Source organism: Pelophylax lessonae, assembly GCF_965119305.1.
Source record: "Pelophylax lessonae genome assembly, chromosome: 9".
Taxonomy (NCBI): domain Eukaryota; kingdom Metazoa; phylum Chordata; class Amphibia; order Anura; family Ranidae; genus Pelophylax; species Pelophylax lessonae.
The window spans coordinates 15,258,029-15,284,829 of NC_138776.1; the positions used below are offsets into that span (position 1 = coordinate 15,258,029).

A 26,801-nucleotide genomic window follows, 5' to 3' on the forward strand; every position below is an offset into this window, starting at 1 on the left:
GATCAGACAGGAGACGGAGAGATACAAAGTAACATTGTTTATAAACATTGATCAGACGGGAGAGGAGAGATACAAAGTAACATTTACTTTACTAAATTTCTTTAAGTATATAAACAGTAGGAAAGCGAGGCCAGAACACATTGGCCCCATAAAAGATGATAAAGGAAATTTGGCCACAGAGGACAGAGAGAAGGCGAGTGTTAAATAATTTCTTCTCTTCAGTCTTCACAAAAGAATCGGGGGGCTACACAAACCCAGCTTGTAAGGCCGAACTAAACAACACACCTCAGGTAATACCGCCATGGCTAACAGAAGATAGACAGCTAAACTAGAGAAACTTAACATAAATAAATCCCCGGGACCGGATGGCTTGCACCCGAGGGTTCTTAAAGAGCTCAGCCAGGTGATTGCCAGACCATTATTCTTGGGATTCTAAGGATAGTTTACAGACGGGTATGGTGGCAGCTGATTGGAAAAAATCCAACGTGGTACCAATATTTAAAAAGGGGCCGAGATGTATCCCGGGGAACAATAGGCCGGTCAGCCTAACATCAGTAGTCTGCAAAATTTTGGAGGGGATGTTAAGGGAGGGGATGTTAACCACTTAAGCCCCGGAAGATTTTACCCCCATTCCGACCAGGGGGTATTTTGCGATTCGGCACTGCGTGACTTTAACGGACAATTGCGCGGTCGTGCGACGCTGTACCTAAACAAATTTGGCGTCCTTTTTTTCCCACAAACAGAGCTTTCTTTTGGTGGTATTTGATCACCTGTGCGGTTTTTTGATCATGCGCTATAAACAAAAAAAGAGCGTCAATTCTGCAAAAATAGCAATATTTTTCACATTTTTTTTATATGAAATTCCCCCCAAAAAAATGTAAAAATCAAATTTTAACATTTTCGGCCAATTTGTTTTATGCTACCTATGTTTGGTAAAAAAAAAAAAAAATCGCAAAAAGCGTATTTTGATTGGTTTGCGCAAAAGTTATCGTGTTTACTAACAAAGGGAAAGATTTTTGTCATTTTTGTTGTTTTTTTTTTAACGCGTAATGGCGGCGATCTGCGATTTTTTTTGCGGTACTGCGACATTGGGGCGGACAGATCGGACCCTTGACTGACATTTGTGACACTTTTGGGGTTACCAGTGACATTTCTACAGTAATCAGTGCTATACATATGCACTGTTACTGTAAAAATACACTGGTAGTGAAGGGGTTAACTTTATTTGGGAGGGAGGGGCTGTGTGTATCCCTAGGGGCGTGCTTTCTACTGTGATTGGCTGTGGCTTGAGCTGTAAGGACACTGATCAACGGATCTACATACTAGATCCGTGTGATCAGTGTCTTTACAGCGAGGAGAATGACAGGTGGCTTGTTTACACAAGCTGCCTGACATTCTCCCTCTCCCCCGCCGATCGCCGAGTGACCGGCGGACATCGGGTCCGCTGGTCACACGCGCGCGGGGGGGTCCGTGACCACGCGGGAGTGGGAGCGCGCCTCCGGGGGTGCACACTCGCTCCCTAGACCCTCACAAGCTAGTGACGTAGCCCTACGTCACTTTGCCTGTGAGGGGCTGACTGCCGACGTAGATCGGCGTTAGGCAGTCGGCAAGTGGTTAAGGGACCACATGCAAGACTTTAGTAATGAAAACGGTATTATTAGTAGTAATCAGCATGGATTCATGAAAAATCGTTCGTGCCAAACCAATCTATTAACCTTCTATGATGAAGTGAGCTGCCACCTAGATAAAGGTAAGCCAGTGGATGTGGTGTATCTGGACTTTGCAAAGGCCTTTGACACCGTTTCCCACAAACACTTACTGTACAAACTAAGGAAGGTAGGTATGGACCATAGGGTGAGTATCTGGATAAAGAACTGGCTCCAGGGGAGAGTCCAGAGGGTGGTGATTAATGGGGAGTACTCTGATTGGGCGGGTGTGGAAAGTGGGGTCCCCCAGGGTTCTGTCCTGGGACCAATCCTGTTTAATTTATTCATAAATGATCTAGAGGAGGGGATAATCAGTACAATCTCGGTATTTGCGGGTGATACTAAACTAAGCATGACAATATCTTCTATGCAGGATGTGGAAACCTTACAAGCGGACCTGAACAAAATAACGGGGTGGGCAACTACATGGCAGATGAGGTTTAATGTTGAAAAATGTAAAGTAATGCACTTAGGGGCCAAAAACCAGAAAGCAAGCTACTCACTAGGGGGGGGGGGGGGGGGAACCTCTGGGTGAGTCTAGGATGGAAAAGGACCTGGGGGTACTGGTAGACAACAGGCTTGGCAGTGGCATGTGATGCCAAGCCGCTGCAAGTAAAGCAAACAGAATACTGGGATGTATAAAAAAGGGGATTCACTCCAGAAATAAAGAGATTATTCTCCCACTCTACAAGACTCTGGTCCGGCCACATCTGGAGTATTCCGTCCAGTTCTGGGCACCGGTCCTCAGGAAGGATGTGCTGGAACTGGAGAAAGTCCAGAGAAGGGCAACAAAAATAATTAGGGGAATGGAGGACATCAGATATGAGGAAAGACTACAAGCACTGAACTTATTCTCTCTGGAGAAGAGACGATTGAGGGGGGATATGATATCAATGTACAAATACTGTACTGGTGACCCTAGCATAAGGAACAAACTATTCAGAGAAAGGGAATACAATAAGACACGTGGCCACTCACTAAAACTAGAGGAAAGGCGGTTTAACCTTAAGTGCGTAAGGGGTTCTTCACTGTAAGGGCGGTAAGGATGTGGAATTCTCTTCCACAAGCAGTGGTATCAGCAGGGAGCATTGATAGTTTCAAAAAACTATTAGATGGACACCTTAAAGACCACAACATACAGGGGTATACAATGTACAGTTAACAGCAAACACACACACACATCATAGGTTGAACTGGATGGACTGATGTCTTTTTTCAACCTCACTAACTATGTAATTATTTATAAACATTGATCAGACAGGAGATGGAGAGATACAAAGTAACTGTCACTTTCATATTCATTAATCTGCAGATGAAAAGGATGCGCTTTCTATCTTTATATATTTCTCAAAATAGGTCTGTTTAACCCCGTATTAACCGTTTATCAGCTTTGATCAACTAATCTTTTCCCCTCCATAATTTTCCTGTTTTTTTTTCCTTTCTATTTTATTAGCTGTTAATGTTTAGTTTTTTTTTTTTTAATCATTTTTGTTTTGCTCATTAAAACTGAAAAAAAAAACAATAAAAAACAATCCTTTCATTTTATTTGTATATAACATTGTAAATTAATTTGCAATACTTTTTGTTATTTTAACCACTTGCCTACAGGGCACTTTCACCCCCTTCCTGCCCAGGCCAATTTTCAGCTTTCAGCGCTCTCGCACTTTGAATGACAATTGCGCGGTCATGCTAAACTGTACCCATATGACATTTTTATCATTTTTTTCACACAAATAGAGCTTTCTTTTGGTGGTATTTAATCACTTCTGGGTTTTTATTTCTTACAAAAAAAATGAAAAAAATCAGAAAATTTTGAAAAAAAAAAGCTTTTTCTTATTTTCTGTGAGTAAATTTTGAAAATAAATACATTTTCTCCTTCACTAATGTGCACTGATGAGGCGGCACTGATGGGCACTGATGAGGTGGCACTTATGGACACTGATGAGGTGGCACTGATGAGGAGGTACTAATATGCTGCACTGATGAGCACTGATAGGCGGCACTGCTGGGCACTGAGAGGTGGCACTGATGGGCACTGAGAGGCGGCCCTGACGGGCGGCACTGATGGGCACTGATGGGTGACACTGACGGGTGGCACTGATTAGCACTGATGGGCAGCATCAGTGCCCACACTCAGTGCCCATAGTGCTGCCAGTCAGTGCCCATCAGTGCCTAGACGAGCAGGCACTGAGGGCACTAACTGGCAGAACTATGGGCACTGATTGTGGGCACTGAAGGCGGGCACTGAAGGCTGGCAGTTATGGCATTTTATTTCACTGCTGTGTAATCAGGGCACTGATGATCAGTGCCCTGATTACATTTCCCTGTGTCCCCTATGAGGAGGAGCTGCTGATCGGCTCTCCTCACCTCACACACTGACAGTGTGAGCCAAGGAGAGCCAAATAACGGCACTTCCTCATTTACATGTGACTGGCTGTGATGGGACACAGTCGATCACATGGGTAAAGAGTCATGTCATTGTTGCTAGGACACGGCGCGGTCACGCTCGCCGCTCCGCTCGTCCCCGGGGGCATGCTAGAGAGGCTGTTCTGGTGCGCCGTCATATGACGGCGTCCCAGGATAATAGCTACACTGCTCCGCCGTCATTTGACGGCGGGCGGGTAGTGAGTGGTTAAACAGGCCAAATTATAGAATAAAATGTATGCTTTTTACCTACAGGAACAATATTTTTATTTAACACCTAGACAAGCTTTGGTACATAAAAAAAATCATGCTGATTCCGCCCTTGATCCTGAACGCCTAGATGTGAAGGGAGCCTCAGGGTGACCATAGATGGCAGATATCTCCCTGAAAATGACAGGAACAAGCTACGACTATCCACAGGCGTAGCCAAGTGTTTTTAATGCCTAGCTACTTGCCATCCGCGCTACAGCCTATATACGGCTGCAGCGCGGACTCGAATTTTCGGGAGGCCGTTTTTAAACGGCCTCCCAGTGACACGCCCCCCGCGCGCTCCCGCGAGCGCGCAGCGGGGAGAATCTGTGTCGGCCGTGTCCAAGGGACACGGCCGATCACAGATCGTGGTGAATGGCCAATCACAGCGGCCATTCACCACGTGATCGGATCATCCAATGAGAGATGATCTCATATGTAAACATATGAGATCATCTCTCATCGCCGGCGCTCCTTCCTCACACGGAGCCTGCAGTGTGAGGAAGGAGGGAGAGCTGCACAGCGCCAGGGACAAAGAGACATGTAATCAGGGCACTGATCACCAGTGCCCTGATTACTACAAGGTAAAAAACATACACAGTGCCCCCCCATCAGTGCCTGCTCATCTAGGCACTGATAAGCACTGACTGGCAGCACTATGGGCACTGAGTGTGGGCACTGATGGTGCTGCCCATCAGTGCTGCCCATCAGTGCCACCCGTCAGTGTCCATCAGTGCCACCCGTCAGTGTCCATCAGTGCCATCCGCCAGTGCCCATCAGTGCCGCCTCTCAGTGCCCAGCAGTGCCGCCCTCCAGTGCCGCCTCTCAGTGCCCAGCAGTGCCACCTCAGTGCCCAGCAGTGCCACCTCTCAGTGCCCAGCAGTGCCACCTCTCAGTGCCCAGCAGTGCCGCCTATCAGTGCCCCCTATCAGTGCCGCCTATCAGTGCTCATCATTGCGGCATATTAGTACCTCCTCATCAGTGCCCATAAGTGCCACCTCATCAGTGCCCATAAGTGCCGCCTCATCAGTGCCCATCAGTGCAGCCTATCAGTGCCCATCAGTGCTGCCTCATCAGCGCCCTTCAGTGAAGGAGAAAAATTTATTTTCAAAATTTACTCACAGAAAATAAGAAAACTTTTTTTTTTTTTTCAAAATTTTCTGTCTTTATTCTTTTTTTTTTGTAAAAAATAAAAAACCCAGAGATGATTAAATACCACCAAAAGAAAGCTCTATTTGTGTGAAAAAAATGATAAAAATTTCAAATGGGTACAGTGTAGCATGACCGCGCAATTGTCAGTCAAAGTGTGACAGCGCTGAAAGCTGAAAATTGGCCTGGATGGGAAGGGTGTTTAAGTGCACAGAAGGCAAGTGGCTAGTGTCCTACTCCTGTAGGGGGCGATATAACCCTATGGTTCTCAATATGGAGCGCAGTGTCCATCAATTAACGAAAGAGAAAAAGCGTTCTTTTTTTTGTTTTGTTCTTTAGTTTGGTACATAAAAAAAATAAAATCATCTTTCCTGCTTTGTGTAAAAATACTACCTTTTGTATCAACTGACTCTCCCTTTTAGATTGTAAGCTCTAACGAACAGGGCCCGCTGATTCTTTTTGTACCGAATTGTATTGTAACTGTAATGTCTGCCTGCATTTTGTTAAGCGCTGTGCCAACACTTGGCGCTATATAAATCCTGTATAATAATAAAAGGGGGGGGGGTGGAGGTGGTACTGGGTATTATTACAACAATGAAGTGGCCAAAGGTTGAATATCATAGATTATAGAATTACACACAAACCCAAAATTTCCATTTTGTATATACACCAACAAAGAAAGTATATATTAGTTTAGGTCAAAATTTTAATCGGTAAGAGTGATTGGTTCATCAAACACGGTGGGTGTGGTGAGAGTTCAGGAATAATTCACCTTTTTAGTCAGCTGCCCGTTCAGGGGATGGTACCGCAGAATCAGAGCTTTGGTTACCTGCAAGAGTCATAACATTCATCATCAGTTATATTACTTCATTTTATATTAATTACATTATTATCTGATATCAACGTTCCTATGAAAACACATTCCAAGGCAGGCGGTCACGTCTTGCAGAAGATTTGTTGAACTCTCAGACATCTTCAATATCAAATCTCTACTACGAGTGTCACCACGCTCTAAGGCTCCACTCACATCTAGGCGTTCCGGATCGCAGGCAGAATGGCCGCAATTCTGCCGCAAAACATGTAACGAGCTTGCGACCCCCGTCATTTCCAATGACACCCCAATCTTGGCACGATTTTTGCGGTAACATTGTGCAAACACAATCGCGGGACGCCTGTCGCTCAAGAGAAGTTTCGGATTGGTGTGCCAATGGAAACGACGGGGAATCACAAGCACATCCCGCGATTTGCAGTGATTCGGAAAAGCGGGCGGAATCACCGTGATCCTGCCCGCAATCCTGAATCAGTGCAAATTCCAGGGGGGCGAGCTTTTGATCCCTGTAGTTTCCAATGGCACCCCATCCGCGACACATTTTTGCCACGATCATTGCCCGATGAATCGCGGCAGAATCAGGAGATGCCTGTCGCTCAAAAGAAGTTTTGGATTGGGGTGCCATTGGAAATGATGGGGATCGCAAGCGCATCCTGCGTTTTGCGGTGATTCAGAAACGCAGATTGAATCACCATGATCCTGTCCGCAATACCAAATCACCGCAAATTCCGACAAGCTTGCGATCCCCGTCATTTCCAATGGCCCCCCAATCTCGGCACGATTTTGTCGCCTGAGGAATCGGGGTTAACATTGCGCAAATAGAATCGTGGGACGCCTGTCACGCAAAATAAGTTTCGGACTGTGGCGCCATTGGAAATTACGAGAATTGCAAGCGCATCCCGCGATTTGCGGTGATTCGATAAAGCTGGCGGAATCACCATGATCCTGACCGCAATCCCAAATCACCGCAAATTCCGACGAGCTTGCGATCCCCATCATTTCCAATGACACCCCAAACTTGGCACGATTTTGTCGCGATTGTCGCCTGACGAAAAGCGGCAAAATCACGCAAACAGAATCGCGGGACACGTGTCGTTCAAAAGAAGTTCCAGATTGGGGTGCCATTGGAAATGATCGGGGATCGCAAGTGCAACCCGCGATCTGCGGTGATTTGGGATTGCAGGCAAAATCATGGTGATTCCGCCCTTGATCCTGAACGCCTAGATGTGAAGGGAGCCTCAGGGTGACCATAGAGGGCAGATATCTCCCTGAAAATGACAGGAAATATTCATCTGTCAATGGAGCCCTGGGACATGAAAGTGACCACGGGTCTACAACTGGTGGCTTAACCCCTTCAATACCGGGCACTTTCACCCCCCTTCCTGCCCAGGCCAATTTTAAAACTTTAAGCGCTGTTGCACTTTGAATGAAAATTGTGTGGTCATGCTACACTGTATCCATATGACATTTTTATCATTTTTTTTCCACACTAATACAGCTTTCTTTTGGTGGTATTTAATCACCACTGGGTTTTTTTTTTTTTGCTAAATAAAATAAAATTTCAAAAATTTTCCAAATAAGTAATTTTTCTTCTTCACTGATGAGGCTACACTGATGGGGAGGGGGGGGGGGCGCAGAGGAGGCAGCACTGATGGGGGGCGCAGAGGAGGCAGCACTGATGGGGGGGCGCTGATGAGGCTACACTGATGGGGGGGGGGGGCGCAGAGGAGGCAGCACTGATGGGGGGCGCAGAGGAGGCAGCACTGATGGGGGGGCGCTGATGAGGGGCGTGATGAGGCTGCACTGATGTGGGGCACTAATGGGCACTAAAGTCCACTAAAGTAAAGTGGGTGGGATAACAACGATTCTTTGACCAATCAGTGGCTAGTAGTGACAAACAGTCAAGGCTGCATGCAAAGTATTGTGGGATATGGTATCGGTACGGCCCTCTTGGAACTACAACCAAGGTGGTACTGTTTAAGCGAGTCGTACCGTTCGGTTCCATGTAGTAGAAAAAGCGCCGCCGTACCGTACCGAACCGTTCCAACACCGTACCATGCGGTACCATGCAGTGGAAAAGCGCAAAAGCGAGCCGAACCGTTCGGTTCCATGCAGTGGAAAAGCGCCTTAATGTATTAAGACCAGGATCCTGAAACTACGGCCCTTCAGCTGTTGCGGGAACTACACTTCCTATGAGGCATTGTAAAACTCTGACATTTATAGACATGACTGGGAATGATGGGATTTGTAGTTCCTGAAAAACTGGAGGGCCATCGTTTGAAGACCCCTGTATTAAGAGTTGTAGATCTAGTAATTGTTAGCAGGGGTTCCCTGAGATTGGAAAGTTTTTTCAAGGGTTGCTCTGTGTTGAAAAGGTTGAGAAAAGCTGTTTTAGACACTGGCATCCTAACAACCAATGAAATCATCAGTTAATGAGGATGTCCATTGCCTCCACAGCATCCTTGTTTGACACTTCCTCAGCACTGGGGTCACACTGACTGATGAAGAGAAATTGAGGGAGAAGGGAAACAATGGAATACTAGTCAGTATCAGTGTGCAAAGGGTGTATTTGCTTTTGAAGAACAAATCATCTCTAACGCTGGGTGTCCTACTTGTGGATGTTGCTGCGTTATGCAAGGCCCCTTTCACACTTGTGTGACTTCAAAGTCGCGCGATTTTACCGCGATTTTGTTGCCGTGATTATGATGCGAGTTTGAGTGGGCTTATAATGTCTTTTCCTCAAAACGCATCAAATTCATGCCAAAAGTAGAGCAGGGACTACTTTGAAGTCGGTACGACTTCAAGTCGCACAGATGTGAATGGGGCTCATTGGAAATAATGGAGAACAACTTGTCATGCGATTTTGCAGTCCCAATTCGCATGACAAGTCGCACAAGTGTGAATGGGGCCCAAAAAGCTACTAGAATAGTTTTTTACATTTTAGAATGGGGTGCCTTGAGATTGCCCATTATATTAACCACTTCTGGACCGGAAGGATTTGCCCCCTTAATGACCAGGCCATTTTTTGCGATTCGACACTGCGATATTTTAAACGGACCAATTGCGCGGTCGTGCGACGCTGTACCCAAATAAAATTGATGTCCTTTTTTCCCCACAAATAGAGCTTTCTTTTGGTGGTATTTGATCACCTCTGCGATTTTTATTTTTTGCGCTAAAAACAAGAAATAAAAACCACAATTCTGAAAAAAAGAAATATATATTTTTCACATTCTGCTATATAACATTTCCAATAAAAAAAAATTTAAAAATCAACTTTTTTCATCATTTTAGGCCAATTTGTTTTCTGCTACATATTTTTGGAAAAAAAAATTCCAATAAGCGTATTTTGATTGGTTTGTGCAAAAGTTAACGCATCTACAAACTAGGAGAAATATTTATGTCATTTTTATTTAATAGTTTTTTTTTCCTAGTAATGGCGGCGATCTGCGATTTTTAGCGGGACTGCGACATTGCGGCGGACAGGTCGGACCCCAACTGACCTTTTTGACACTTTTGGGGGGACCAGTGACATTACTACAGTAATCAGTGCTAAAAAAATATGCACTGTCACTGTACTGACACTGGCATGGAAGGGGTTAACTCAGGGGCGATCAAAGGGTTAATGCAGTGGTCCTCAACCCTGGTCCTCAGGGCCCACTAACAGGCCAGGTTTGCAAGATAACTGAAATACGTCACAGGTGATATCATTTTGCTGCTCTGTGATTGCAGTACTCTAGTCTGCATCTCCCCAAGGTAATACCTAAAATCTGGCCTGTAAGTGGGCCCTGAGGACCGGAGTTGAGGTCCACTGGGTGAAAGAGTATGCCTAGAGCAGTGATGGCGAACCTTTGCAACCCAGATGTTTTGGAACTACATTTCCCATGATGTTCATGCACTCTGCAATGTAGTTGAGCATCATGGGAAATGTAGTTCCAAAACATCTGGGTTGCCAAGGTTCCCCATCACTGGCCTAGAGGGTGTTTTGGAATCAATAGGAGGAACACAGACAGGGGCTCTGTGCTGACTCCTCCGAGAACAGCGGTCTGCTGTGTTTACAACAGACCACCGTTCGCTCTACACGGGGAGAGATCGTAGGTGCCCAGCGGCAATCGCGGCCGCCGGCCCCATGAATCAGCTTCCCTGCTGGCTAATAGGGGCGCGAGGGCACCTCCTGGGTTGGGCACGCGCGCCCCCAGGATCGCTCCCGCAGTTCGCGCAGCCAAGCCAGCCTGCCGCAGCATATCTGCGGCGGGCGGTTGGCAAGTGGTTAACCGGTTGCCGACCGCCGCACGACTATATACTGCGGCGGTCAGCCCCGGCCAGGCAGAGTGACGTATGGGTACGTCACTCGCCTGTCACTGACTTGCGAGCCAATTGCGGGCGGGCGCGCGCCCGCCGCGGCTCGTTCACAGACAAGTCAGTGCGTGTGACCGGCGGACATCGGGTCACACTACGATCGCTCCGGTGAAGGGAGAAAGGCGGAGCGGCTTATGTAAACAAGCCGCCCGTCATTCTCCCTGTGTAAAAATGAAGATCAGACGGTTCTACTATGTAGAACCATTGATCTTTGTTTTTACACCAATAGCAATGTCCCTGCACAGTTAGAAGCACGCCCCTAGGACACACTTAACCCCTCCCTGTCCAATAAAGTTAACCCCTTCCCTGCCAGTGTCATTTTTGCAGTAACAGTGCATATATATAGCACTGATTACTGCAGTAATGTCACTGGTACCCCCAAAAGTGTCAAAAATGTCAGTCAAGGGTCCGATCTGTCCGCCGCAATGTCGCAGTACCGAAAAAAAAAATCGCAGATCGCCGCCATTACGCGTTAAAAAAAAAAAAACACCAAAAATGACAAAAATCTTTCCCTTTGTTAGTAAACGCGATAACTTTTGCGCAAACCAATCAAAATACGCTTTTTGCGATTTTTTTTACCAAACATATGTAGCATAAAACAAATTGGCCCGAAAATGTTAAAAAATTTTGATTTTTACATTTTTTTGGGGGGAATTTCATATAAAAAAAATGTGAAAAATATTGTTATTTTTGCAAAATTGACGCTTTTTGTTTGTTTATAGCGCATGATCAAAAAATCGCACAGGTGATCAAATACCACCAAAAGAAAGCTCTGTTTGTGGGAAAAAAAGGACGTCAAATTCGTTTAGGTACAGCGTCGCACGACCGCGCAATTGTCCGTTAAACTCACGCAGTAAAAAAAATCGCAAAAAAAACCCTGGTCTTTTAGCAGCCAAATCCTCCGGGGCTTAAGTGGTTAAAGGGTGCCTGCACTAAAAAAAGGTTGCGAAACACTGGGTTAGACACTGATATCAGATGATATCACACCATCATGAACATTGGTCTTTTTACAAAGCTTCCCGTTTTTTACCCAGACGAGCAGCGTCAAAGCCTGGGTCCTCGTGTGTTCCTCCGCCAGGCCGAGCTCTATTTTACAAGATGCGCTCTGCAATACATCATCCACAAGATCCCCTGTGAGGAGGAAAACAAACAATTGGAAGACAGGTTATACTTTCATAGGATTCGTAAAATCATTTCAATGGCATAAAACACAAAGCACTCGAATGTGGAAAAAAGATCCATGGTTTCTGAATCCTTTGTTAAATATGGTGATCTGCTGACTCAGCACCAGCCTAACTCTTCAATAGGACACAGAAGGTGAATCCAACATTTTACCAAAAGCGATAGTAAAGTGAATGCAAAGTCTCCTGTTTTTATAAACATGTTACACTTCCCTCCTCTGTGCAGTTGGTTATGCACAGAGCAGCCCGGATCCTCCTCTTCTCGAAGCCTCCAATTGCTGCTCCTGGCCCCTCCCTCCTGTTGCTGCTCCTGGCCCCTCCCTCCTGTCGAGTGCCCCCACAGCAAGAAGCTTGCTATAGGGGCACCCGAGCCGAGCTGCAGCTTCGGGTGTCCATTCAGGCACGCAGAGCTGAAGGCATTAACTTCCAAGTTACTACTTTTCCTTTTATGAATACGAATATCTATGCTAATTTAGCTATCGGTCAATATCTATCTTTATTGCAGAGTCCACTTTTTGGCCTTAATTGCCATTTAGTGCTGGGCATAGCTGCAACATCCCAAACATCAATACTTTACTCTGACAAGAGGCATATACAGACACTTGATGTGCAGTCAGGTCCATAAATATTGGGACATGGACACAATTCTAATCTTTTTGGCTCTATACACCACCACAATGGATTTGAAATGAAACAAACAAGATGTGCTTTAACTGCAGACTTTCAGCTTTAATTTGAGGGAATTTACATCCAAATCAGGTGAACGGTGTAGGAATTACAACAGTTTGTATATGTGCCTCCCACTTTTTAAGGGACCAAAAGTAATGGGACAAATTAACAATCATAAATCAAACTTTCACTTTTTAATACTTGGTTGCAAATCCTTTGCAGTCAATTACAGCCTGAAGTGTGGAACGCATAGACATCACCAGACGCTGGGTTTCATCCCTGGTGATGCTCTGCCAGGCCTCTACTGCAACTGTCTGCAGTTCCTGCTTGTTCTTGGGGCATTTTCCCTTTAGTTTTGTCTTCAGCAAGTGAAATGCATGCTCAATCGGATTCAGATCAGGTGATTGACTTGGCCATTGCATAACATTCCACTTCTTTCCCTTAAAAAACTCTTTGGTCGCTTTCGCAGTATGCTTCGGGTCATTGTCCATCTGTACTGTGAAGCGCCGTCCAATGAGTTCTGAAGCATTTGGCTGAATATGAGCAGATAATATTCCCCGAAACACTTCAGAATTCATCCTGCTGCTTTTGTCAGCAGTCACATCATCAATAAATACAAGAGAACCAGTTCCATTGGCAGCCATACATGCCCACACCATGACACTACCACCACCATGCTTCACTGATGAGGTGGTATGCTTTGGATCCTGAGCAGTTCCTTTCCTTCTCCAGACTCTTCTCTTCCCATCACTCTGGTACAAGTTGATCTTGGTCCCATCTGTCCATAGGATGTTGTTCCAGAACTGTGAAGGCTTTTTTAGATGTTGTTTGGCAAACTCTAATCTGACCTTCCTGTTTTTGAGGCTCCCCAATGGTTTACATCTTGTGGTGAACCCTCTGTATTCACTCTGGTGAAGTCTTCTCTTGATTGTTGACTTTGACACACATACACCTACCTCCTGGAGAGTGTTCCTGATCTGACACACATACACCTACCTCCTGGAGAGTGTTCCTGATCTGACACACATACACCTACCTCCTGGAGAGTGTTCCTGATCTGACACACATACACCTACCTCCTGGAGAGTGTTCCTGATCTGGCCAACTGTTGTGAAGGGTGTTTTCTTCACCAGGGAAAGAATTCTTAGGTCATCCGCCACAGTTGTTTTCCGTGGTCTTACGGGTCTTTTGGTGTTGCTGAGCTCACCGGTGCGTTCTTTCTTTTTAAGGATGTTCCAAACAGTTGATGTGGCCACACCTAATGTTTTTGCTATCTCTCTGATGGGTTTGTTTTGTTTTTTTCAGCCTAATGATGGCTTGCTTCACTGATAGTGATAGCTCTTTGGATCTCTTTTCAATGATTTTTATTGAAAGTTTTCAGCATACAAACGTGTGTTATAACAAAATAGCAATAATTGAAAAACGGTACGAAACCGTATAACAGTCCCAGTGGTCAGGTAGTACAGTCCGGGATAGACAAGCATAAAAATACAGTAGGAAACTTGTTATTTCCCAGGAGGGAGACCTTGCGAAGTGAGGGCTCAAGGACTCCCACACACGTGGAGATATAGAGACGTCCCCCCGCAATGCGTCAGGACTCTAACAAACAATATCAGCCTTCGCTAATTGATAAACATATAGGCTACTGCTAGATAGCTGGGCTGAAAGCTCTTTGGATCTCATATTGAGAGTTGACAGCAACAGATTCCAAATACAAATAGCACACTTGAAATGAACTCTGGACCTTTTATCTGCTCCTTGTAAATGGGATAATGAGGGAATAACACACACCTGGCCATGGAACAGCTGAGCAGCCAATTGTCCCATTACTTTTGGTCCTTAAAAAGTAGGAGGCACATATACAAAGTGTTGTAATTTCTACACCTTTCACCTGATTTGGATGCAAATACCCTCACATTAAAGCTGAAAGTCTGCAGTTAAAGCACGTCTTGTTTGTTTCATTTCAAATCCATTGTGGTGGGTGGTGTATAGAACCAAAATGATTAGCATTGTGTCGATGTCCCAATAGTTATGGACCTGACTGAAGGCTTGATCGGGCGGAGGTGGTCTGAGACATTGGTTTTTAATAATGTACATGTGAATGTGTAACCCATCATAAAATTTAATTTTTTTGGATCTTTTGCTTTTAAAAGGTAAAGAAGAGATGTGGGGTATTTTGACCCCAGATCTACTGATAAAGAGGACCGGTCATCCTTATTTTTATTACAAGGGATGTTTAAATTCTTTGTAATAGGAATAAAAGTGACAAAAAAAAAAAAAAAAAGGACAGTGTAAAAATAAAAAGTAAGAAAAAAAAATTGAAAGCGCCCCTATCCCACTGTGCTCACACACAGAAGCGAACACATATGTAAGTCGCGTAAGCATATGTAAACTGTGTTCACACCACACGTTAGGTATCACCGCAAACATTATAGCAAGAGCAACAATTCTACTGCTAGACCGTCTCTGTAACTCTAAACAGGTAACCTGCAACGGCGTTTAAAATGTTGCCTATTCCGCGCATGCACAGTAGGACTTGGCTGCAGCTGATCCATGACGAAGCCACAGCTGATCCGCAACCGGAAATGACAGAGGTATGGATTTCTGATAGGGTATGGTATGTTATTCTGACAGAACACCGGTAGAACACAAGAAGTCCCTTTTACCGCTGCCTAAACACACTAGCGCATACTGAATTTAGCGAATGCTACTACGGTATAGGACAGCGCACACCGCTGATGAGTAACTGAGTATTGGAAGAAGTTCAGTTTTGGCCAGCTTGGCCCCAACAAACCTGGACCTCGGCTTGCACACTCACCAGAGGGACATTTGTTGATCAAACCGGCAAAGCACTTGGCAGAGGAGGAGTAAGCGAAGAGACTGGAACCAGACAGACTCAGAGACAGCAAATGCTGCAATAGACGGCTCAGATGAGGGATTTCCACCTGTGTACAGAATACATCATTAGAATAATCCTTCCATAAACAACCAGCATGGGTAAAAATAAATTCTGTGTTTAACCACTTCTGGAGCGGAAGGTTTTACCCAGTGCGTTACGGCACTACGTTACTTTAACTGAAAATTGCGCGGTTGTGTAACACTGTACCCAAATACAATTTATTTTTATTTTCTTGGCTATAAACAAAATAAGAGCGACAATTCAAAAACAAAAAAAATATTTTGTACTTCCTGCCATAAAACACAACCAATAAAAATAAATAAATAAATAAATGTTTTCATCATTTTAGGCCAATATAAATTCTGCCACATATTTTTGATTAAAAAAAAACCCAATTAGTGTATATTGATTCGTTTGCGCAAATGTTATTGCGTCTACAAATTACTAGGGGATGTGGCATTTTTATTTATCTTTTTTTTTTTTTACTAGTAATCAGCGATTTTTAGGACTGCAACACTGCGGCAGACAGATCGAACGCCTGGCACTATTTTGGGGGGACCAGTGACATTGTTACAGTAATCAGTGCTAAAAATATGCACTATTACTGTATGGACACTGGTAGGGAAGGGGTTAACACCAGCGGCAATCAAAGGGTTAAATGTGTCCCTAGGGCAGTGATGGCGAACCTTGGCACCCCCAGGTGTTTTGGAACTACATTTCCCATAATGCTCATGCACTCTGCAGTGTAGTTGAGCATCATGGGAAATGTAGTTCCACAACCTCTAGGATGCCAAGGTTCGCCATCACTGCCCTAGGGGGTGCTTTCTGTGTGTTGGGGGGGGGGGGGTGGACTCACTGGATAAACAGAGATCTGTGTTCCTAAATAGCAGGAACACAAGATCCCTGTGTTTGTTACAGACTTGTTTACATAGGCAGAACGCCGTTCTGTCTCTACGAGGAGCGATCGCAGGTGGCCGACAGACATCATAGTTACATAGTCAGTCAGGTTGAAAACAGACACAAGTCCATCTGGCTCAACCAATAAAAAACCAGTAAAGAAAACCCAACCATACAATCCCATATACACAATCCTATACCCGCAGTTGATCCAGAGGAAGGCGAAAAAAATCCCAGCAAAGCATGATCCAATTTACTACAACAGGGGAAAAAAATTCCCTCCTGATCCCCCGAGAGGCAATCGGATATTCCCTGGATCAACTTTACCTAAAAATATTAGTACCTACAGCTGCAAGAAAAAGTATGTGAACCCTTTGGAATGATATGGATTTCCGCACAAATTGGTGATAAAATGTGATCTGATCATCATCTAAGTCACAACAATAGACAATCACAGTCTGCTTAAACTAATAAACACACAAAGAATGAAATGTTGCCGCCATGTTTTTATTGAACACACCATGTAAACATTCACAGTGCAGGTGGAAAAAGTATGTGAACCCTTGGATTTAATAACTGGTTGAACCTCCTTCGGCAGCAATAACTTCAACCAAACATTTCCTGTAGTTGCAGATCAGACGTGCACAACGGTCAGGAGTAATTCTTGGCCATTCCTCAGCAATATTCTTGGGATGTCTGGTGTGAATCGCTTTCTTGAGGTCATGCCACAGCATCTCATTCGGGTTGAGGTCAGGACTCTGACTGGGCCACCTCAGAAGGCGTATTTTCTTCTGTTTAAGCCATTCTGTTGTTGATTTACTTCTATGCTTTGGGTCATTGTTCTTTTGCAACACCCATCTTCTGTTGAGCTTCAGCTGGTAGACAGATGGCCTTAAGTTCTCCTGCAAAATGTCTTGATAAACTTGGGAATTCATTTTTCCTTTGATGATAGCAATCAGTCCAGGCCCTGACGCAGCAAAGCAGCCCCAAACCATGATGCCCCCACCACCATATTTCACAGTTGGGATGAAGTTTTGATTTTGGTGTGCTGTGCCTCTTTTTCGCCACACATAGTGTTGTGTGTTTCTTCCAAACAACTCAACTTTGGTTTCATCTGTCCACAGAATATTTTGCCAGTACTGCTGTGGAACATCCAGGTGCTCATTGTGCAAACTGTAATGGGCAGCAATGTTTTGTTTGGACAGCGGTGGCTTCCTCTGTGATATCCTCCCATGAAATCCATTCTTGTTTAGTGTTTTACGTATTGTAGATTCGCTAACAGGGATGTTGGCATTTGCCGGTGACTTTTGTAAGTCTTTAGCTGACACTCTAGGATTCTTCTTCACCTCATTGAGCAGTCTGCGCTGTGCTTTTGCAGTCATCTTCACAGGACGGCCACTCTTAGGGAGAGTAGCAGCAGTGCTGAACTTTCTCCATCTATAGACAATTTGTCTTACCGTGGACTGATGAACAACAAGGCTTTTGAAGATACTTTTATAACCCTTCCCAGCTTTATGCAAGTCAACAATTCTTAATCGTAGGTCTTCTGAGAGCTCTTTTGTGCGAGACATCATTCACATCAGGCAATGCTTCTTGTGAAAAGCAAACCCAGAACTGGTGTGTGTGTTTTTATAGGGCAGGGCAGCTGTAACCAACACCTCCAATCTCATCTCATTAATTGGACTCCAGTTGGCTGACATCTCACTCCAATTAGCTCTTGGAGAGGTCATTAGTCTAGGGCAGGGGTCCTCAAACTATGGCTCTCCAGTTGTTCAGGAACTACAATTCCCATCATGCCTAGTCATGTCTGTGAATGTCAGAGTTTTACAATGCCTCATGGGATGTGTAGTTCCACAACAGCTGGGGGGCCATAGATTGAGGATCCCTGGTCTAGGGGTTCACATACTTTTTCCACCTGTTCAATAAAAACATGGCAACATTTCATTCTTTGTGTGTTATTAGTTTAAGCAGACTGTGATTGTCTATTGTTGTGACTTAGATGATGATCAGATCACATTTTATCACCAATTTGTGCAGAAATCCATATCATTCCAAAGGGTTCACATACTTTTTCTTGCAGCTGTATTTATATTATGTACACCTAGGAAAGAATCCCTTGGCGCCAAATGCCTCCTAACCCATTAATAGTTCTAAAGGCCAGGAAGCGGAGGTGGGCATTCGGGTCATGTGAGCGCTGTGATTGGCTGTCAGAATGGTCGGAAAGCTATGCAACGGGAGCCTACGGATCCCCGCCGGCTACCGTGCTTGGAGCATGCAGGGGGCGCACACTCAGCACAGTAATTAGTTTACACAGGACCACATATATGTGGCCGCTCAGGGTTAAGTTAAGGCCACCCAAAGAGAGGCCGCATATATGTGTACTGTCAGCGCCAAAGAGTTAAGCTTTAACAACTCATCTGTTTCTATTTCCTTTATCTATGTTAGAAGTGCTAACCTGATAACCCCCGCCATGGGCATATCTGAAATTTTGTAACAGTTCAGAAAAATATGAACATACCCAACAATACTCACATTTCTTGGTAAGGAACATACAAAAGCCATCAGCAGTGCAACTAATCGGCTCTGGGGGGCTGTAGGGCCATCTGTCTAGAATCAGATAAAGAAATATTGTATTAACATGGTGGATGCAAGTCAAATAAAATGAACACCTAAAGACTCCTTTCACATGGCTGACGGGTGCAAAAAAAAAAATCATATGTGTGAGCAGCATTCTGTGTGTGAGCAGGGGGAGGGGGGGGGAGGGAGAGAGAAGGATATGGGGGGGGGAAGAGAGGCAGAGAGAAGGATATGGGGGGGGGGGGGAAGAGAGGGAGAGAGAAGGATATGGGGGGGGGAAGAGAGGGAGAGAGAAGGATATGGGGGGGGAAGAGAGAAGGATGGGGGGAGAGAGAGAAGGATGGGGGGGGGGAGAGAAGGATGGGGGGGAGAGAGAGAAGGATGGGGGGGAGAGAGAGAAGGATGGGGGGGGGGAGAGAGAGAGATAGGGGGGGGGAGAGAGAGAAGGATGGGGGGGGGGAGAGAGAGAAGGATGGGGGGGGGGAGAGAGAGAAGGATGGGGGGGGAGAGAGAGAAGGATGGGGGGGGAGAGAGAGAAGGATGGGGGGGGAGAGAGAGAAGGATGGGGGGGAGAGAGAGAAGGATGGGGGGGAGAGAGAAAAGGATGGGGGGGGGAGAGAGAGAAGGATGGGGGGGAGAGAGGGAGAGAGAAGGATGGTGGGGGAGAGAGGGAGAGAGAAGGATTGGGGGGAGAGAGAAGGATGGGGGGAGAGGGAGATGGATGGGGGGAGGGAGAGATAAGGATGGGGGGAGAGAGGGAGAGAAGGATGGGGGGAGAGAGGGAGAGAAGGATGGGGGGGAGGGGGAGAGAGAGAGAGAGAGAGGAGGATGGGGGGGAGAGAGAGAGAGAGAGAGAGAGAGGAGGATGGGGGGGAGAGAGAGAGAGAGAGGAGGATGGGGGGGAGAGGGGGAGGGGGGGGAGAGAGAGAGAGAGAGAGAGAGAGAGAGAGAGAGAGAGAGAGAGAGAGAGAAGGATGGGGGGGGGGAGAGAGAGAAGGATGGGGGGGAAGAGAGGGAGAGAGAAGGATGAGGGGGGGGAGTGAGAGAGAAGGATGGGGGGGGAGTGAGAGAGAAGGATGGGGGGGAGAGAGAAGGATGAGGGGGGGAGAGAGAAGGATGAGGGGGGGAGAGAGAAGGATGAGGGGGGGAGAGAGAGAGAGAGAAGGATGAGGGGGGGGGGAGAGAGAGAGAGAGAGAGAGAGGGACGAGGGGGAGAGAGAGAGAGAGAGAGAAGGACGAGGGGGGAGAGAGGTGGGGAGGAGGAGGAGAGAGGTGGGGAGGAGAGGAGAGAGGGGAGGAGAGAGGAAAGAGGGAGAGGAGAGAGGGGGGGGGAGAGGAAAGAGGGAGAGGAGAGAGGGGGGGAGAGAGGAAAGAGGGAGAGGAGAGGGGGGGGGAGGAGAGGAGAGAGGGGAGGGGAGGAGAGGAGAGAGGGGAGAGGGGAGGGGAGGAGAGAGGGGAGGGGAGGAGAGAGGGGAGGTGAGGAGAGGAGAGAGGGGAGGGGAGGAGAAGAGAGGAGGGGAGGAGAAGAGAGAGGGGGGAGAGGAGAGAGGGGAGGAGAGGAGAGAGGGGAGGAGAGGAGAGAGGGGGAAGAGGAGAGAGGGGGGGGAGAGGAGAGAGGGGGGGGGAGAGGAGAGAGGGGAGGAGAGAGGGGAGGAGAGGAGAGAGGGGAGGAGAGGAGAGAGGGGGGGATGAGAGGGGGGATATTTAAGTAAATGCGGATGCAATGGTCTCATCTGGGTAAAGTTGGTAATAATAGATCGCACTGCATGCTGCGCCTCAAGGAGGTTCAGATACCCTTTCTGGATCTCCTTAGGGCACCAGCTTGCTGTGTATTCTATTATTACCAACTTTACCCAGATGAGAACAAAAAGTTGGGGCAGTGTGTAAAATCTACATAAAAACAGAATGCAATGATTTGCAAATCTCACAAACCAGGATTGTATTCCCAACAGAAGGCAAATCAAATGTTTAAACTGAGAAAATCGACCATTTTAAGCAAAAAAAAAAAATTCAAGTCATTTTGAAATTGATGGCAGCAACAAGTCTGCGACAGTTGTGACAGGGCAATAAAAAGCTGGAAAGGAAGAAGTACCAACAAGAAAAAGCTAGAAGAACATTAAGCAACTAATAAGGTTAACTGACAACAGGTCAGTAACATGATTGGGTATAAAAAGAGCATCTTAGAGAGTCAGAGCGTCTCAGAAGTAAGGATGGGCAGAGGTTCACCAATCTGTGAAAATTGCGTCTATAAATAATGAACAATTTCAGAATAATTCTCCTCAATGTAATGTAATTCCCTTACAAAAAACTAGAAGTACCTGGAATGGATGGAATTTGGAGGTGAAATTGTTTTCGGTAAGTACAGAGACATCTCCGTCTAGGAAAAGGTTTACAATCTGGGAGACACTTGAAGATGCCAACCTAGAAGACATCAGAGAGTTATCAACCAGGACTTGTACATAACAGGTAATGGAATCAGCACTAGTGATGAACATCTGATACAATACAACCCAGAGGCCCGGTCCACAATGCAGCAGTCCTGGTTGTTCACATTTTTGAGAAACGTTTCCACTTCTATGCACACCATTTACACTTTCTAGATATGTAGTTCTCCCCTCTGGCAGATGTTTTTAGCCATATTTTTGGAATATACGTACATCGATAAAAAAGTACATATAACGGTGCACCAAGGGCAGGATTTGGTGTAAATGCCGCTTTTTCCGGTGTTAGGAAGCCATTCCTCTGGACTGTTGAGACCGTGTACAATTTTTTGGCAATAATCACCCATCCAAGACATCCAAATACCTCCCTAATGTATTCCCTGAGACCATCACGTCATGTAATACATTACTCTCTAAACTGCAGCCATGGGCCAGATATGGCCCTTCGTTTGCCTTTACTAGGTCTTTGGGGCACCATTCCTCCCACTGACACCAATGATGGAGGAACTATTCCTCCCACTGACACCAATTATGGAGACACTATTCCTCCCACTGACACCAATTATGGAGACACTATTCCTCCCACTGACACCAATGATGGAGGAACTATTCCTCCCACTGACACCAATTATGGAGACACTATTCCTCCCACTGACACCAATTATGGAGACACTATTCCTACCACTGACACCAATGATGGAGGAACTATTCCTCCCGCTGACACCAATGATGGAGGCACTTATCCCTGCTCTGATACCAATGATGCGGTACTATTCCTCCCACTGACACCAATGATGGGGCACTATTCCTCCCACTGACACCAATGATGGGGCACTATTCCTCCCACTGACACCAATGATGGGGCACTATTCCTCCCACTGACACCAATGATGGGGCACTATTCCTCCCACTGACACCAATGATGGAGGCACTATTCCTCCCACTGACACCAATGATGGAGGAACTATTCCTCCCACTGACACCAATTATGGAGACACTATTCCTCCCACTGACACCAATGATGGAGGCACTTATCCCTGCTCTGATACCAATGATGCGGTACTATTCCTCCCACTGACACCAATGATGGAGGCACTTATCCCTGCTCTGATACCAATGATGGAGGAACTATTCCTCCCACTGACACCAATGATGGAGGCACTATTCCTCCCACTGACACCAATTATGGAGACACTATTCCTCCCACTGACACCAATGATGGAGGAACTATTCCTCCCACTGACACCAATTATGGAGACACTATTCCTCCCACTGACACCAATGATGGAGGCACTTATCCCTGCTCTGATACCAATGATGCGGTACTATTCCTCCCACTGACACCAATGATGGGGCACTATTCCTCCCACTAACACCAATGATGGAGCACTATTCCTTCCACTGATACCAATGATGGGGCACTATTCCTCCCACTGACACCAATGATGGTACACAATTCCTACCACTGACACCAATGATGGAGGCACTATTCCTGCCGCTGACAGGAATCATGCTCTTTACCTGCAAAGATGTGACAATGCCTGAAACGCTACAACATATTGTATACAAATAATGTAAGTAAATGTATGAGGACTCACTCAGGGTTGAGATGGGTGGTGGCTGCGCTGATTACAGGCACCATGGCGGTAAGAACGCTGTCATCCAGGAGAACATGATTTTCCACCGCGGTCTCCCTGTCTGAGGAAAGTGACAACCATTAAACTCTGTGCAACCTCAACTGTCACACCGCTACACAACTCACAGGAAAAAAGGGAACAAAAAGTCAAATAATTACTAATAATCCCACAAGCCAAACCATTTCTAGTTCTGCTCCACCATTCTTATCACATAGCCAGGAGAGGACCTCACCTTCCTCCATGGTACAGTCACCAACCAGCTTAGACTGGATAATGAAGGAACAGGAGGGTAACGATGAGGTCATCACTCTGTTCCTGTCGGTAAGCTCTCAGTGTTACAGGTTATCCCTCTACCTCTAGACTAAAAGTGTTGTAAATGCTTCCATATACCCAGTGGAGGGACTGGCCTGAGGTGATACAAATCCTCCTATATATGTTAAATATAGAAATTATACAGCTTGTCTGAACTTTCAGACAGCAGGGGGGGGGGAAGCTGAAGTTACACTATGCAGAGCTCCGTGAGAGCTGATTGGAGGGAAGAGACCAACCCCCCCCCCCCCCCTTCACTCAGCACACAGGGACAGAGCTGAAGTCATACACTGCAGCGCTCAGTGAGGAGAGCACTAAGAGCTGATTGGAGGAAAGGGACAAACCCCCCTGCACAGCAGACAGGAACAGAGCTTAAATTACACACTGCAGAGCTCAGTAATAAAACTCTAAAAACTGAGCCCCGGTTCACACTTGTGCGTGTGCCGGGTTCGCATGCAATGTCGGAGCGCACTGCTCCGACATTACTTGCGATCGGCTGTGCGGTGCGAGTTTAGCCATACACTTTGTATGGCTAAATTCGCACCGCAGCCGCAGCAAACACGCACAGGGACCCTTTTTGGCAGCCGCATCAGGATCGGATCGCACAGCGGTTCACACTTGTGCGATCCGATCCTGTGCGAACTGCACGATCGCACTGCGATATGCGATCAAACTGGGGGTGTCGTTAAGATTACATTGACACCCCCAGCGTATCGCATATGGCAGTGTGAACTGCCGGGGGTGCGTGGGCGATGCGGGAACAGGCTGCGGATTCGCAGCCTTCCCGCATCGCATAAATGTGAACCGAGGCTGATTGAATTTTATTTTATTTTATTTGGACGCCTGTGAGTTGCTGTTGATTTGCAATGGCACCCCAACCTCTGTGCGATGTTGCCGTGATTTCCGCCTGCTGAATCGTGGTAACATCGCGCAAACAAAATCGCGGGTCGCATGACACCCCAAAGAAGCTCTTGTACCTTTTTTGGGCGTCATGCGACCCGCGATTTTGTTTGCGCAATGTTACCGCAATTCGGCAGGCGGAATTTGCAGCAACATCGCACAGAGGTTGGGGTGCCATTGCAAATCAACGGCAATGCACAGGCATCCCGCGATTTGCAATGATTTCCGGATTGCGGGAAGAATCGCGGTGATTCTGCCCGCGATCCGTTACGCCAACATGTGAACGTAGCCTCAGTGAAAACGGAGGGGAAATTCGCAGGGGAAAACCTAACATTAGATTTGTTACATTGTAGATTTTGCATATTAGTTCATTCATACAGTACATATGTATGGGATTGTGTGGGATCACCTTGCATTGCGGCCTGTACAGTCAGGGAGAGGAGGCAGGGCACTACAGTCTTGTGGTAGAAGCTCAGAGACTTGGCGTTTTGCTGGCACTGTACAGCCACTCGATGAAGACTCTTACACACGGAAACGATGTCTTCAGCATTCATCTCCCCTTCTATAGTAATAAGAGAATGGAAAGAATTAGCACTCTGATTGAACGATGATCATCCATCACTAATACAGACGTGTCGGTGGAAAGTGATGAGTTCGTACCTCTCTGTGCTCTTCTGAGATGGCTGAGTAGGATGGGGACCGTCTCTTCCACAATACTGGGATGTGTAGACATTGCCGCTAAAGCTTCCAGACATCTCAGCCGTACGGGATGCTCTGGGATAACACTGCCTGCGGGTTCAATGCCCTGCATGGATACTGCCGGGAAAAAAAAAAAAAAGCAGATCATTCCAACTACATGCACATGGTATTGGGTGACAGCAGACCTCTGACAACCACCCAACTTCACAGCTCCTCTCCAACCCCTTCTTTTACATCTGAAATGCAGTGATGGCAGACTTAGGGAGCGATTTATAAAGAATTTGCTGGGTGAACGTACACAGCCGTCAAAAAACAATCCTTGCATTTTGTCCTATGACCGCCAGCTCCATCTAGTGGCAGTACTTTGCCTGATTTAAGCATTTCAGGAAATACCACAATACGGCCACTAGGTGGCATTGATAATCATATTAAAGTGGTAGTATACCGATTTTTTTTTACTTTTACCTACAGGTAAGCCTATAATAAGGCTTACCTGTAGGTACAATTTATATCTCCTAAACCTACACGGTTTAGGAGATATTTGTACTGCATGCAGCCGCTGACGCTAGCGGCGCATGCACTCTGAAGGACCTTCAGAGTTCCTTGCCGGGAAGTTGCCGGAAAGTTAAAACCCCGCACACATGCGCAGGGTGACGTCATCGCAGATCCGGCCACTCACAGCGCCAGAGCCACCGATCCCGAAAGAAACGCCGAGGGATCATGTCCGCTCCCACAGCGGTGTCCGGGGGTCCGTGTCGGGGCTTCGTTTTAAGGTAAGTATTTCATAATGTGAATGAAAAGAAATTTCAAAGGTAAGGTAAGTATTTCATAATGAGCTAGTATGCGATGCATACTAGCTCATTATGCCTTTATCTTGCAGGGTTTTTTTTTTTTTAGAGTATACTACCGCTTTAAATAAACACATTAACCACTTAAGGACCAGGCCTATTTCTGACACTTGTTGTTTGCAAGTTAAAATTTTTGCTAGAAAATTACTTAGAACCCCCAAACATTATATTTTTTTTTTTTTTAACACCCTAGAGAATAAAATGGAGGTCGTTGCAATATTTTTTATCACACCGTATTTGCGCAGCGGTCTTCCAAACGCATTTTTTTGGGGAAAAATTTACTTTTTTTTAATTAAAAAATAAGAAAACAGTAAAGTTAGCCTAATTTTTTTCTATAATGTGAAAGATAATGTAAGTAAATAGACACCCAACATGTTATGCTTCAAAATTGCGCACGCTCGTGGAATGGTGACAAACATTGGTACGTAAAAAAATCCCCATAGACGACAAAAAAAATTTCTATAGGTTATCAGCTTAGAGTTACAGAGAAGGTCTAGGGCTCAAATTATTGCACTCGCTCTAACGATCACAGTGATACCTTACATGTGGTTTGAACATAGTTTACATATGTGGGCAGGACTTGCGTAAGCATTCGCTTCTGCGCGCGAGCTAACAGGGACGGGGCGCTTTAATTTTTTTTTTCCCCCCATTTATTTTATCTATTATTTTTCTATTTTTACACTTTCTTTTTTTTTTTTTTTTGATCATTTTTGTTGATCAAAAATCAACCTATCAACGCATTTAAAGAGCCGATTTTTTTCATCATGAAAAAAAATGACTTTTTTTTCTTTTTTAGTGTAGATGTGAGGTCTGGGGTCTTTTTGACCCCAGATCTCACAATAAAGAGGACCTGTCCTGCTTATTTCTATTACAAGGGATGTTTACACAAATATGCGGCTGCTCAGCACCAAGGCCCATCCCCCGAGAGGCTGGTGCCAAGAACCCCTCCCACTGCCTGTAAAAGCAATGCAGTAGCTAATCAGCCTCTAGAATGGCTTTTACATTGTAGGGAATCACCAGCTGAAAAGAAG

General features: G+C 45.8%; 1 protein-coding gene across 1 annotated transcript in view; it reads right to left on the bottom strand.

Moving 5' to 3' along the window:
* Positions 1 to 26,801, bottom strand: part of MMS19 (MMS19 homolog, cytosolic iron-sulfur assembly component) — a 125,401-nt gene that overhangs the window by 16,424 nt on the left and 82,176 nt on the right. Inside the window, exons 18-25 of the mRNA XM_082269260.1 lie at positions 24,884 to 25,039; positions 24,633 to 24,785; positions 22,976 to 23,075; positions 21,255 to 21,357; positions 18,892 to 18,966; positions 15,382 to 15,508; positions 11,744 to 11,844; positions 6,301 to 6,357 (exon numbers count right to left, since the gene is read on the bottom strand). Coding sequence (XP_082125386.1) covers positions 6,301 to 6,357; positions 11,744 to 11,844; positions 15,382 to 15,508; positions 18,892 to 18,966; positions 21,255 to 21,357; positions 22,976 to 23,075; positions 24,633 to 24,785; positions 24,884 to 25,039 — 872 coding nt within the window. The remainder of the gene's footprint in view (positions 1 to 6,300; positions 6,358 to 11,743; positions 11,845 to 15,381; positions 15,509 to 18,891; positions 18,967 to 21,254; positions 21,358 to 22,975; positions 23,076 to 24,632; positions 24,786 to 24,883; positions 25,040 to 26,801) is intronic.